Genomic DNA, 15,298 nt, shown 5'->3' on the forward strand with positions numbered 1-15,298 from the left:
GTAGCAGCAGCGTAAAAGGGGGGAGGGGGAGGGGGTTAATGCAAATAGTCTGGGTAGCCATTTGATTAGATGTTCAGGAGTCTTATGGCTTGGGGGTAAAAACTGTAGTAGCCTCTTGAACCTAGACTTGACGCTCTGGTACTGCTTGCCATGCGGTAGCAGAGAGAACAGTCTATGACTAGGGTGGCTGGAATCTTTGACAATTTTTAGGGCCTTCCTCTGACACCGCCTGGTATAGAGGTCCTGGATGGCAGGAAGCTTGGCCCCAGTGATGTAATGGGCCGTACGCACTACCCTCTGTAGTGCCTTGTGGTCAGAGGCCGAGCAGTTGCCATACCAGGCAGTGATGCAACCAGTCAAGATGCTCTCGATGGTGCAGCTGTAGAACCTTTAGAGGATTTTACAGCTTGTTTCTAGCATAAAGCATTGCAGACCAAAGCACTGTTATAGATCACTTTATATAATCAGATATGTTTTATTTAGTTCTAAATCTTAAACTAACAAGGGGTAGGCCTGTGCTTTTTGCTATTTTCTTTAATAAAAATTAGACCTATGGCATACCCTCTCATACCTACTCAATTCGAGTCTTGGTTTTAACTTAACAGCACTTCACTGACATGGCGGTAGGCTATTTAAAGAGTGCATGGTGGATGGAGGGAATTGACTGACAAATCTATGGATATAGCAGCCTATAGCCTAATTTCATCTGTCAAACAGGTATGCCTAGTTCTTAAATAAACATATTGTTTGTAATCAAATCAATTATAGTAGATGCAAGTTATCAAAGTTGACTGCCCGTCCTCCTCCTCCTCCTCCTCCTCATCTTCACACTCTCCTTTTCAAACTGAACACAACATAGGTTATAGGCTAGGCCATTGTCACAGGCCGGCTCATAGCCTGTGGTAAAAATGAGAGGACATCAACAACCGGTATAGGGCAATTCAAAAAGTTCTTTATTATAAAACAAAACAATTAATTCTAAACAAAGAAAAAGGAATGAGGTGTGGAAATGTCATAATGTAGGGTGTATGTAGGGTGCGTGAATATGTGTGTGTGAATATGTGTGTGTGAACATGAGTGGAAACTAAATAAACCAACAAAGGCACAAACAAAACAGGATTATACCTGGAGGAGCAGAGAGAGAGAGGGAGAGAGAGAGGTTAGTGGAGCAGTTTGTTAAATACCCTGAGTCCAGGTGGCTCCAATCACACCAGCTCCAATCACTAACAACCCTCCTCTGCCTGCAGGAGGAACCGCCCCGGCACTGCAGAGGAGGAGCCGTGACATCATGCACAAGATTAGACTATGGCCTAATCAAAAATCTAAGGTTTGGATCAGCAAGAGCACACAAGTTTATTCTCTGCTTCACGAAGCATGCACTTTGTAGCCTTTAGGCTATGGATCATTAGATTGAGACCACACTTAATAGCCTATAATTGTACTTGATATTGTGTGCCGAGCAGAGAATCAGAGATGAGGGGTGGCATTGAGCACACATAGATATATAGCCTAATACTAAAACACTGAGAAATATTGACATTTCATAAATTACAAATTGCATGACCCTCCCCTGGAATAGATTTAAAAAAACAAATACTAAACACTCCCTTTAACTGAAATTGAAAAAGTATGACCCACCCCATTTTCCTCCAGGTACCCATTGTGTGCATTTCCATCCATCCCCTAAGCTTCAGCATTCTGGCTCTGTTTGAATATGGTTCGTTGCATGCGATTGACTCTGGTCTTGGGCGGTAAGCAGCCTAGGATACATGGCTGCTCGTCAAGCGAAGTTCAGGGCTTAAATGCCCCACGAGCTTCTCTCAACCGGCTATGAAAAAGTCACTTCCGCTCGTAACTGTTGCTGCATTCATCTTCTGGTCGGAACTAGGGAACTCGGAAATGTCCGACTTGCTAATAGAACACGTGCCGCTCTCAATCAGTTAGCAGGTTGGAATTTTCGAGTTTCCTAATTCTGAATAGCATGTAAACGCCGCATGTACACCGCCTAGTCGAAACCACGTAGTTATGGCGGCGTGCTGTCCAGTTCCGGATTTGTTTGAAGTATGTGTTGACGGTGTCTAGTTGGGATTTTGGAATATTTCGTCAACCAACTTTAATTTGTCAACGAAACTAAGCAAAGTTAGAATTGTATCGTTTGTATTTTATAAGGACGTTTCCTTTTATACACTTTTCTAGCTTACCAGGGCTAGCTAAACTAGCGACCGAGAACCAGCGAATGCTAGTTGCTACTCGTCTGGATTAATCGCTTTCATTTTTAATGACGGTTTAGCTAGTTTGGCAACTTTTTAAAAGGTTTTTTTTTTTTCATTCAATTTCAATCGAGTGTGGCGAAAGTAGGATTTGAACTGAGCACACGATTGCTATTGGCTGGTGTCTTTACTTGACCTGCAGCTGCAGGTTCTGGAGGGAAGAGGCTGCGGTCCTGACTCAACCGGAGTCTCTCGGGCTGAACCGCTACTTGTGCCTAGAATACTGTTTGAGTGACTGACAAAATGCTGAAGACCCGTCAGTGTTTACTTGGCATTCGCACTTTCCTCGGAGTGACGTCTAGAATATGGGGGTTTATTCTGTACATACTCAGGAAACATTTAAGGACGGTGAGTATTCTAGAACTTAATATGGAATACATTGTCCCTACTATGGGATTTCCCTAATCAATATCACTCGGATAACTGATCATGATAGTTGGATAAACTAATAACACACACTTGGCCCATTTGGACTTGCCAATGCTCTTGAGACGGTCCATCTGAAGCTCACACACACACACCAATATATATATTGAAAAGTCTGAATGGTACTTCTACTGTACTATATGATAACTGAAATCTTGGTAATATTTCAAAGACCTCTAGGAAAACTGTCATACAGGTGTAATCCATATCCATAAGGTTTGTCTTGACATGCGCTACTAGAATTTCAGTGACCCTGCGATGCATTCCTCACAATGGCCAGCAGAGAAACACTAACACTGAATCCTAACATGTCCTGCTATGACCAATAACTGTGTTATTAGGCAGTAAAAGTGATTTGTAGCCACAGCAACTATCTGACTGTGAGTATACACTTACGCCTACTGAAATGAGTTCTTTACGTCTTGGTTTTGCTCATGCTAGGAAAGCAGAGAATGCATTGCACAGGAAGAAGCTGTACTCTGACACCTGTCATGGACAGTGTTTATGACACTGTATGAACATGGTGATGATTGGACTCGGGACTTTGGATATGGATTAGATGTTTCAGGTGTAATTAAGCAGAGCTGGGAACTCTATACACTCTCTGAAATAGTAAAAAAAAAAATCATACATGAAAATAAGAAAGGGAAGAGCAGTGGATAAACCAAAACATCTGAACCTGACTACACTTTTTACAAAAAGTACAAATGCTGTCTTTCACAAGACCTAAACCAAGTTCTCACATAAAATATGATTTATACATTTTCTTCAAATATTTTATTACCAGTTTAGCTGACCGTGTATTGCCTAGTAGAAATCCTTGCTGGATAGATGGTTGTATATTCCCTCTCTGTTGACTCACTGTACTGTAACCTAGAGCTTCCCATCTGAATGGCTCTTCAGCCAAACAACCCATTTGGATGACCTTTCCCTGTTTTATGTAAGCACTTGACTAAGTGGGGTATTTTCTTCAACCAGCCAACTATAATCAGCGTGGTAAGCCCTATTAGCCACTCACTCCATTGTTCAGCTGATCCTATAACTTTTTGCTGCAGAACCGAACCAATCCACTGTAGTAGGAAAAGGAGAAGGCAATAGCTTGCATACTACTGACTTCACACCGTATTCACACAGTACGCTGGACATTCTGTCAATAAAGCGTGGTCACTGAGCAGGTTTTTGTTTTTATCAGCTCTACAGTACAAGCTAAAGTATCCTACTCTATCTGTGTGTGTGTGTGCACAAAGGCCTCACAAGGCTGCCTGCCATGAAACGACCCCGTTGCGTTGTATCTGTTTGACAGTCCTTGACAGCTGAGGATGTGTGTACATGTGTGTTAAATATAGCCCCGGTGCAGAGGGCAAATTGAAGTGTGATTCCTGGAGGAGAACCACTGTATAGGTGTCTAATCTATGTTGGAGGAATATTTTGAAGAAATAGAACAGTGCCAAACTGTGTTGGTGTCATTGGAACTTAATTTCACATGTCTGGAACCCGTTGAAATCTTATGTAATTCCAGGTGCATAGTAAAAAAAACTCTATATTTGACAACTCCAGCACACTGCTATTGCACTACAATGTATTTAACAAATGGCCTAACCTTATTGAGTTTATAAAAACAACTTATTGGAATGTGTCATTCTTCAGGTTCTCAATTTTGACAGTTGCTCATCTCTTCCTGTGCAGATAATCCAGTACCAAACAGTGCGTTATGACACATTACCTCTGTCGCCTGTGTTCATAAACAGACTCAGTAAGTATCCTGTTTATTTTCTACAATGCTATAATAATAATATACACTGCTCAAAAAAATAAAGGGAACACTTAAACAACACAATGTAACTCCAAGTCAATCACACTTCTTTGAAATCAAACTGTCCACTTAGGAAGCAACACCGATTGACAATAAATTTCACATGCTGTTGTGCAAATGGAATAGACAACAGGTGGAAATTATAGGCAATTAGCAAGACACCCCCAATAAAGGAGTGGTTCTGCAGGTGGGGACCACAGACCACTTCTCAGTTCCTATGCTTCCTGGCTGAGTCTACAACCCACACAAGTGGCTCAGGTAGTGCAGCTCATCCAGGATGGCACATCAATGCGAGCTGTGGCAAGAAGGTTTGCTGTGTCTGTCAGCGTAGTGTCCAGAGCATGGAGGTGCTACCAGGAGACAGGCCAGTACATCAGGAGACGTGGAGGAGGCCGTAGGAGGGCAACAACCCAGCAGCAGGACCGCTACCTCTGCCTTTGTGCAAGGAGGAGCAGGATGAACACTGCCAGAGCCCTGCAAAATGACCTCCAGCAGGCCACAAATGTGCATGTATCTGCTCAAACGGTAAGAAACAGACTCCATGAGGGTGATGTGAGGGCCCGACGTCCACAGGTGGGGGTTGTGCTTACAGCCCAACACCGTGCAGGACGTTTGGCATTTGTCAGAGAACACCAAGATTGGCAAATTCGCCACTGGCGCCCTGTGCTCTTCACAGATGAAAGCAGGTTCACACTGAGGACGTGACAGAGTCTGGAGACACCGTGGAGAACGTTCTGCTGCCTGCAACATCCTCCAGCATGACCGGTTTGGCGGTGGGTCAGTCGTGGGGTGGCATTTCTTTGGGGGGCCGCACAGCCCTCCATGTGCTCGCCAGAGGCAGCCTGACTGCCATTAGATACCGCGATGAGATCCTCAGACCCCTTGTGAGACCATATGCTGGTGCGGTTGGCCCTGGGTTCCTCCTAATGCAAGACAATGCTAGACCTCATGTGGCTGGAGTGTGTCAGCAGTTCCTGCAAGAGGAAGGCATTGATGCTATGGACTGGCCCGCCCATTCCCCAGACCTGAATCCAATTGAGCACATCTGGGACATCATGTCTCGCTACATCCACCAACGCCACGTTGCACCACAGACTGTCCAGGAGTTGGCGGATGCTTTAGTCCAGGTCTGGGAGGAGATCCCTCAGGAGACCATCCGCCAACTCATCAGGAGCATGCCCAGGCGTTGTAGGGAGGTCATACAGGCACGTGGAGGCCACACACACTACTGAGCCTCATTTTGACTTGTTTTAAGGACATTACATCAAAGTTGGATCAGCCTGTAGTGTGGTTTTCCACTTTAATTTTGAGTGTGACTCCAAATCCAGACCTCCATGGGTTGATAAATTGGATTTCCATTGATTCTTTTTGTGTGATTTTGTTGGCAGCACATTCAACTATGTAAAGAAAAAAGTATTTAATAAGATTATTTATTTCATTCAGTTCTAGGATGTGTTGAAGTGTTCCCTTTTATTTTTTTGAGCAGTATATTTATTTTATATAGAGCTTTTCATTATACAGATAATCTCAAAGATGCTTAAAAACAAAAGTCACATCCGGCTGTTATTGGGAGTTCCATAGGGCGGTGCACAATTGGCCCAGCGTTTGGCCCGGGTTTGGCCAGGGTAGGCCGTCATTGTAAATAAGAATTTGTTCTTAACTGACTTGCCTAGTTAAATAAAGGTGAAATACAAATATTTTTTATTGTAGTTCTTTGGCTGAAAAAAGTCAGTAAAACAGGTCCGGATCATCAGGCCAGCCCTTGCAATCCCCAGCTTCTCTACAGACTCAGTGGGTAGATACTCCTCAAACAACATGTTGCACCCACCTGTGTGAATCCGGCATCCTCTAGATTTCTTATAGGGCGCCAATTATTGGGATAGTCCTCCTTGGAGTGAGAGATCCACTACAACAAGCCTCTGTGATGTCCAAGCCTGTGCTATCTCCAGTTTCAAATAAAATGAAAGATAGTTAGCCTCTGGGCAAAACTAACTCTTGCCGGTCTTATGACACCGTTGAATCGGTATATAAATAATCAAAACTTACTAGGCTAACAAAATCCAAGAAAAAATCAAATAAAGAAGACACAAACAATAAAATATAAAACCTTTTTAGAGGCGCTCTCTGCCTAGTCTACTTCATGGTGCCATGGCAACCACAAACTAATAATGTCTCATAAGAAAGTCAAAGGTCCTTAGCCTGGTCCCAGATCCTTTTGTGCTGTCTTGACAACTCTTAATGTCGCTATCATGATTGGCATGACATTGACAGTAAGAGTTGGTGTGAGGGAACAAACAGATCTGGGACCAGGTTATGAAACTAGGGATTTATGGCTTAGGCAGAAATTGATATATTTGAGGTTACTTGTTTAGTTTTTCTCTCTGGTGTTGAATGTGATTGCGCTCTTGCTCATCAGATGCCGTTAAGAGGAAGATTCTGGTGCTGGACCTTGACGAGACCCTAATTCACTCCCACCATGACGGGGTGATGAGACCCACAGTGAGACCAGGCACTCCCCCAGACTTCATCCTAAAGGTAATGGCCTATACGTTTACTGTCTGACTGATTTATTAACATCACCTTGTCAACACACACACCAGACTGACTAATACTCATCGTTCACTCATTAACTCCAGGAATATGTCTCCTAACCTTTCCTGCTCTCTTCTCCTCATTCTCCCTCATTATTTATGTATTTCTCTCTCTTGTGAAGGTGGTAATCGACAAACATCCTGTCAGGTTTTTTGTACATAAAAGACCGCATGTGGACTTCTTCTTAGAAGTGGTGAGTGATCGTGCCTTTTGTGTCAACATCCAAATAATTATTCTTATATACTAGTAAACATGGACAGGCTGTATCACAACCGACCGTGATTGGGAGTCTCATAGGGCGGCGCACAATTGGCCCAGCGTCGTCTGGGTTTGGCTGGTGTAGGCCGTCGTTGTAAATAAGAATTTGTTCTTAACCGACTTGCCTGGTTAAATATATAAAAAAAATTAAATTGAGGATTAATTGTCTATGTAAATGAGTTTAATGTGTTTGTAGGTTTTCAAGAGGCTAAGGAAATTCTAAGTCTTGTGTTGTTTATTCTCTCTACCGTAGCTCTTGGGGATGAGGATAAATGTGTGAAAAGTGCATTGAGCTAGCATCAGTTATCAACTGGGGTTGTAGACTACAGTTCATTAATTTGTAATTGATTAATCACTTGTACTTATTTTGAACACATTTTTCTGGTGGTTCTCTTGCCTGTTTGTGTGCCTGTTTCTTTCTCTCTTAGGTAAGTCAGTGGTATGAGCTGGTGGTTTTCACGGCCAGTATGGAAATCTATGGCTCAGCTGTGTCTGACAAGCTAGACAAGGACAGGGACATCCTGAAACGAAGATACTACAGACAGGTGAACAAACCTACTGACACGTTCACTTCATCTCTGTACAGTTATGCACCCTGCCCAGTCTTAGACTCTAAGGGCTGGTTTCCTGGACACAGGTTAAGCTTAGTCCTAGACTAAGCACTTTAAATTCACTTTTAATTCTGTGTCCAGGGAACTGGCCCTGAATGTCTATTTGTCATTATTTAGAGCAGGGGTGTCAAATAAACGGCCCGCGCCGGATCCGGTCGGCAAGCCCATTCAATCCGACCTGCGGGTGGTTTGAGAAAAAAAACCTCTTGTCAAATCAACATTGAAATGACTAAAACCAAATCGAAACTGTGTAGAAATGATAATGGACCTACATTTATAGTCTCTTCACTCTGTCCAGCTTGATAACAGTCATCAGTCAGGGAGCATCAAAAATGTCAAAAGCAATGGATAAAGGACTATGAAGACCGAATGTGGTCCGTGGGGCAACATTTGTTTGACACACCTGATTTAGAGGTTCTTTCTAGAAAGGATGTACAGTTAGACTTATCACTCATTTGCAACATATACAACTCTAGTTTATTCCTCTTTCTTTTCTCTGTCTAGCACTGTACATTGGATCTGGGTAGTTATATTAAAGATCTTTCTGTGGTGCACAACGATCTATCTAGTGTAGTCATCCTGGACAACTCGCCTGGGGCCTACCGCAGCCACCCTGGTAAGCAACTGCTATGATGTTGTTATATTTACTACATCTACAGTGCCTTCAGAAAGTATTCAAACCCCTTGACCTTTTCCACATTGTTGTTACAGCCGGAATTTTAAATAGATTACATTTTGATTTTGTGTCAATGATCTAGACACAGTACCACTTAATCTCAGTGGAATTTAGTTTGTTCAATTTTTTACAAATTAAGTAAAAATGAAAAGCTGAAATGTCTTCAGTCAATAACTATTAAACCCCTTTTATGGCAAGCCTAAATAATTACAGGAGTACATATTTGCTTAACAAGTCACATAAGTTGCATGGACACACTCTGTGCAATAATAGTGTTTCACATGATCTTTTAATGCCTACCCCATCTCTGTACCACACACATACAATTATCTGTGAAGTCCCTCAGTCAAGAAGTACATTTAAAGCACAGATTCAACCACAAAGATCAGGGAGGGTTTCCAATGCCTCACAAAGGGCACCTATTGGTAGATGGGTGAAACTAAAAAAAATTGAATATTCCTTTGAGCATGGTGAAGTGATCAATTGCGCTTTGGATGGTGTATCAATACACCCAGTCACTACAAAGATACAGGCGTCCTTCTTAACCCAGTTGCCGGAGAGGAAGGAAACCGCTCAGGGATTTCACCATGAGGCCAATGGTGATTTTACAACCGAGTTTAATGGCTGTGATTGGGGAAAAGTGAGATTAAATCAAAAAGATGAAATCCAACGTTCCTTAGTGGTCTAGTTACAGTTTTGACTTAAATCGTCTTGAAAATCTATGGCGAGATTTGAAAATGGCTGTCTAGCAATGATTAACAACCAACTTGACAGAGCTTGAAGAATTTAAAAAATATTGTACAATCCAGGTATGCAAAGCTCTTAGAGACTTACCCAAAAACAATCACAGCTGTAATTGCTGCCAAAAGTGATGTTGGACGATTAGGTCTGGCTCACAGTCAGCATTCCAATTCATCCCCAAAAAAGGTGTTCGATAGGGTTGAGGTCAGGGCTCTGTGCAGGCCAGTCAAGTTCTTCCACACCGATCTCGACAAACCATTTCTGTATGGACCTCGCTAGGTGCTGAAACAGGAAAGGGCCTTACCCAAACTGTTGCCACGAAGTTGGAAGCACAGAATCTTCTAGAATGTCATTGTGTGCTGTAGTGTTAAGATTTCCCTTCACTGGAACTAAGGGGCCTAGCCCGAACCATGAAAAACAGCCCCAGACCATTATTTCTCTACCAAACTTTACAGTTGGCACTATGTATCTGGGCAGGTAGTGTTCTCCTGTCGGACTGCCAGATGGTGAAGCATGATTCATCACTCCAGAGAACGCGTTTCCACTCCTCCAAGTCTAATGGTGACGAGCTTTACACCAGTCCAGCTGACACTTGGCATTGCACATGGTGATCTTAGTTTGTGTGTGGCTGCTCGGCCATGGAAACCCATTTCATGAAGCTCCTGACGAACAGTTATTGTGCTGACGTTGCTTCCAGAGGCAGTTTGGAACTCTGCAGTGAGTGTTGCAACCAAGGACAGACAATTTTTACACGCTACGCGCTTCTGCACTCAATAGTCCTGTTCTGTGAGCTTGTGTTGCCTACCATTTACAGTTGACCGGGGCAGCTCTAGCAGGGCAGACATTTGACGAACTGACTTGTTGGAAAGGTGGCATCCATCATGGTGCCACGTTGAAAGTCACTGAGCTCTTCGGTGAGATTGCATGGCAGTGTGCTCGATTTTATACAACTGTCAGCAACGGATGTGTCTGAAATGGCCAAATCCACTAATTTGAAGGGGTGTCCACATACCTTTGTATATGTATTGTATATTCGTGTTTTATTTTTCATAAATGTAAAAAAAATCCTATCATGTTTCTTTCACTTTGACATAACAGTTGACATCCCACTTTGTAACATAACAATGTGTAAAAAGTCAAGGTGTGTGAATAGAAGGCTCTGTACATGTGCTACAACTCACACAGCCAAATATACACTAGATGTATTCCTATCTACCACACTATTACTCCAAACTAAGTTTCAAAAGGGGCTTTTCTTCTGTCATCATGAATCTGTCCTGTATCCTTATCCTCTTGTCAAACATCTGTGTGTTCACCTCACAGACAATGCAATACCCATCAAATCGTGGTTCAGCGACCCAAGCGACACAGCTCTTCTTAACCTGCTACCCATGCTGGACGCTCTGAGGTATGTCTCAAAGATATTACACCTGTGATGAGCGGCCAAGACTAGTGATACCTCATAACCCATTAGTATGTTGTTTTTCCATAGTAATGCTCCAGTTTCTCTTCCCTCTTTTTCTTCCTTTTCATCTCAGGTTCACATCAGATGTCCGGTCCGTCCTCAGTCGAAACCTCCATCAGCATCGGCTATGGTGATTCGGCGCTAGCGTCAGCAGCTCCACTTCTTTTTAGATTGCCTTCTCTGCTGGTTGTTGCTCCACCCCCCCCCCACCCCTGCTCAGCCCACATCTCCCCCAGCTCCGTGGTGTGAGGACAAAGACTGGGGGCCACAAATACAGAGGGGGGAGCTACATATAAGGAAGGAAAACAAAGTGGAGATGGCAAACTTTTTATTTTTCCTGAATGGAAACTCTTGCCTTAAAGTCCTTGGATTCTGGGAGTGCATGTTGAGTGTGTTTGTGTAAACATGTGAGAGTATGCTTGCATTAGTCACTTTTTTGTTGCTGATGAAATATGAAATCTTTTTAACTATTGACTATGGAAATACTGATTATGAGACAATGAAGAAACCAGTCCTTCCTTATTTCAGAAAAATTACTTGAATGTTGTGTAGTTAATACAGAAGTAAGATTTTGACCCTACTTCTCCATCCACAGAGCAAAGTTTAAGTTTTATTTTCATCAAGCTTTGTATTCATGAGCATGTTTTCTTCCTTGGACTTTTTCAAGCCTGATTTACTCCCATTCTCTTTAAACCATGTACCATGTACACATTATCCCATTTCCTTTAATGTAACTCCAACATCCTGGCCCATTGAAAAATGTAAGCTAAGGCCTTTGGTGGGTTTCTGTCGGTCAGACATCAAATCGATCAGTTTCCAATAAATTGCTTGGCATCATACTAATTTACTGACCTTAATTCATGATTGTTGTCTCATGTAGTTTTACTGCTTCTATTTTGTGAGCTTTATTTGCTGCATTCCATGGTGAATCTCTGAAACATACATTTCTGAGCAATATTTTTTTTTTAAATTGGCTGACATGGATCACACACAGCTGTGTTTGACTCGTGACTATTCTGCATTTATTATTTAATTGATAGACTTTTCCTGTCAGTGGAAATACATTTTCTGACATACAGGTCTTTCATCCAACCTGGAGCAGGACAGAAGGGTTTGAATGGGGCAAGTGTCCAGGGGGTGTTTCCTGAAAAGGGACCCCTTATCATTTAGTCTTGTGAACTTGCCAAAAACTGATATTGACCATGATATTGCAATACGGTGTAATTGCAGACTGTTATTTGGGGCGTTTCTCGATATCAACGCCCATTTGTGCTTGCCATTGGTCAGTTCCCACACTGTCCCAAACATCCATGCAATCTCCATAGACAAACATTGGCAGTAGAATGGCCTTACTGAAGAGCTCAGTTACTTTCAACGTGGCAACGTCATAGGGTGCCACCTTTCCAACAAGCGAGTTCGTCAAATGTCTGCCCTACTAGAGGTGCCCCGGTCAACTGTAAGTGCTGTTATTGTGAAGTGAAAATGTCAGCCGCAAAGTGGTAGGCCACACATGCTCACAGAACAGGACCGCCGAGTGCTGAAGCGAGTAGCGTGTAAAAATTGTCTGTCCTCGGTTGCAATACTCACTACCGAGTTCCAAACTGCCTCTGAAAGCAACGTCCGCACAACAACTTCGTCAGGAGCTTCATGAAATGCGTTTCCATGACCAAGCAGCCGTACACAAGCCTAAGACCACCATGCGCAACGCCAACTGTGAGCCAGGCCTAATCACCCAACATCAGTGCCCGACCTCAATAATGCTTGTCGTGGAAATTACCACCAGGGACACCTGAAGTCAATATTAAATGAATGGGCAGTCCCATTAGTTCTCTTATATACTGCTTACACAGACAAATTATATGGCACGATTGACATTATTCATCATTTATTCATCATTAATGTTTGGTTAATGCATTTGACTGACCAATACCTTACGAGGCTTCTTCTCTCCAACCTGAAACCTTGAAACTGAGATCCCTTTCACTTCTCAAAGTAATATTCTAGGCATACTGCCAAATTGCTTATACTGATAGTGAGGATTCCTTCCAGGCACAATCAATCAGTCACTTGCATGAACCCAGTGGAATTGGTTATTAGAAAAGCACAAATATACAATTTTTACTTCACATACCCTCTTATCACTCTGATAACTGTCATACAATTCTAAAGTAAGCATTAGATTATAGGTTCTATTAAAAGGAGGTTCTATACTTCTATTAAAGTTAGTGAAATCAACACATAAAACCAGACACTTCATCCTTTCAAACCTTCAAATCCTTTCACTCTGAGTTGTACAATCTAAAATACATACAAGGGATCTGTAGACTCACATTGTTTCTATAGCTTTTACCTGTAAAACCATTGCAGTAGAATTTTTTAACTTAACTCTTGCATCTAGACATTCCGCTAGCGGAACGCCTCGCCAAATATCCAATGGAAGAACGTGGCGCGAAGTACAAATACCTCAAAAATGCAATAATTTACATTTTTCAACCATATGACTATTTTACACCATTTGAAAGATATGACTCTCGTTAATCCAACCACATTGTCCGATTTCAAAAAGGCTTTACAGCGAAAGCAAAACATTAGATTATGTTAGGAGAGTACACAGCCAAAAATAATCACACAGCCATTTTCAAAGCAAGCATATATGTCACAAAAACCCAAAATGCAGCACTAACCTTTGATGATCTTCATCAGATGACACTCCTAGGACATTATGTTATACAATACATGCATGTTTTGTTCAATCAAGTTCATATTTATATCAAAAAACAGCTTTTTACATTAGCATGTGACGTTCAGAACTAGCATTCCCACCGCAAACTTCCTGTGAATTTACTAAATTACTCATCATAAACGTTGACAAAATACATAACAATTATTTTAAGAATTATAGATACAGAACTCCTTTATGCAATCGCTATGTCCGATTTTAAAATAGCTTTTCGGCGAAAGCACATTTTGCAATATTCTGAGTACATAGCTCAGCCATCACAGGCTAGCTATTCAGACCCCCGCCAACTTCGGGGCTCACTAAACTCAGAATTACTATTAGAAAAATTGTATTACCTTTGCTGTTCTTCGTCAGAATGCACTCCCAGGACTGCTACTTCCACAACAAATGTTGTTTTTGTTCCAAATAATCCATAGTTATGTCCAAATACCCCCGTTTTGTTCGTGCGTTCAGGTCACTATCCAAAGGGTAACGCGTGAGCGCATTTCCAGACAAAAAATTCAAAATGTTCCATTACCGTACTTAGAAGCATGTCAAACGCTGTTTAAAATAAATTTTTATGCTATTTTTCTCGTAAAATAGCGATAATATCTCAACAGGACAATGCTGTATTCATTCAAAGAGGAAAAGAAAAAATGGCGTGATCTCGTGAACGCGCATCTCCAATCTCTTTGTCACCAGGCAGTCCACTGACAAACTGTGCTCCTGTTTTCTGCCCAGAGACAGGAGACGCCTCAATCCGGTTTCTGAAGGCTTTAGAGAGCCAATGGAAGCCTTAGAAAGTGTTACGTAACAGCTCAGATACTGTAGTTTCGATAGAGATGCAACAGAAGGACTACAAATTCGCAGACAGGCCACTTCCTGCTTGGAATCTACTCAGGTTTTTGCCTGCCATATGAGTTCTGTTATACTCACAGACACCATTCAAACAGTTTTAGAAACTTTAGAGTGTTTTCTATCCACATCTACTAATAATATGCATATTCCCGTTTCTGGGCAAGAGTAGTAATCAGTTTAAATCGGGTACGTTTTTTATCCGGCCGTGAAAATACTGCCCCCTATGCCAGACAGAAGACCCTCGCTTCATACAGTTACACATACAGTGCTTTCGGAAAGTATTCAGATCCTTTGACTTTTTCCACATTTTGTTATGTTACAGCCTTATTCTAAAATGGATTAAAACAAATTATAATTCAGCAATCTACACACAATACCCCATAATGACAAAGAGAAAACAGGTTTTTAGATGAAGAAAACATTACTGATTGAGACTCGAAATTGAGCTCAGGTGCATCCTGTTTCCATTGATCATTCTTGAGATGTTTCTACAGCTTGATTGGAGTCCACCTGTGGTAAATTCAATTGATTGGACATGATTTGGAAAGGCACACACCTGTCTATATAAGGTCCCACAGTTGACAGTGCATGTCAGAGCAAAAACCAAGCCAGGAGGTCGAAGGAATTGTCCGTAGAGCTCCGAGACAGGATCGTGTTGAGGCACAGATCTGAGGAAGGGTACCAAAACATTTCTGCAGCATTGAAGGTCCCCAAGAACACAGTGGCCTCTATCATTCTTAAATGGAAGAAGTTTGGAACCACCAAGACTCTTCCTAGAGCTGGCCACCTGGCCAAACTGAGCAATCTGGGGAGAAGGGCATTGGTCAGGGGAGGTGACCAAGAACCCGATGGTCACTCTGAAAGAGCTC

The 15,298-nt window shown here is 42.2% G+C and overlaps 1 protein-coding gene across 1 annotated transcript; it reads left to right on the forward strand.

Annotated features, from left to right (window-relative positions):
- Window positions 1-1,976: 1,976 nt before the first annotated feature.
- Window positions 1,977-11,709, forward strand: LOC115197220 (CTD nuclear envelope phosphatase 1A). Its single transcript, XM_029758546.1, has 8 exons — window positions 1,977-2,618; window positions 4,383-4,449; window positions 6,926-7,044; window positions 7,223-7,294; window positions 7,788-7,904; window positions 8,475-8,586; window positions 10,711-10,795; window positions 10,926-11,709. The coding sequence occupies exons 1-8, from the start codon at window positions 2,514-2,516 to the stop codon at window positions 10,984-10,986; spliced, it is 738 nt and encodes a 245-aa protein (XP_029614406.1). The 5' UTR covers window positions 1,977-2,513; the 3' UTR covers window positions 10,987-11,709.
- Window positions 11,710-15,298: the final 3,589 nt, after the last annotated feature.

This window comes from Salmo trutta, chromosome 7, assembly GCF_901001165.1.
Source record: "Salmo trutta chromosome 7, fSalTru1.1, whole genome shotgun sequence".
NCBI lineage: Eukaryota > Metazoa > Chordata > Actinopteri > Salmoniformes > Salmonidae > Salmo > Salmo trutta.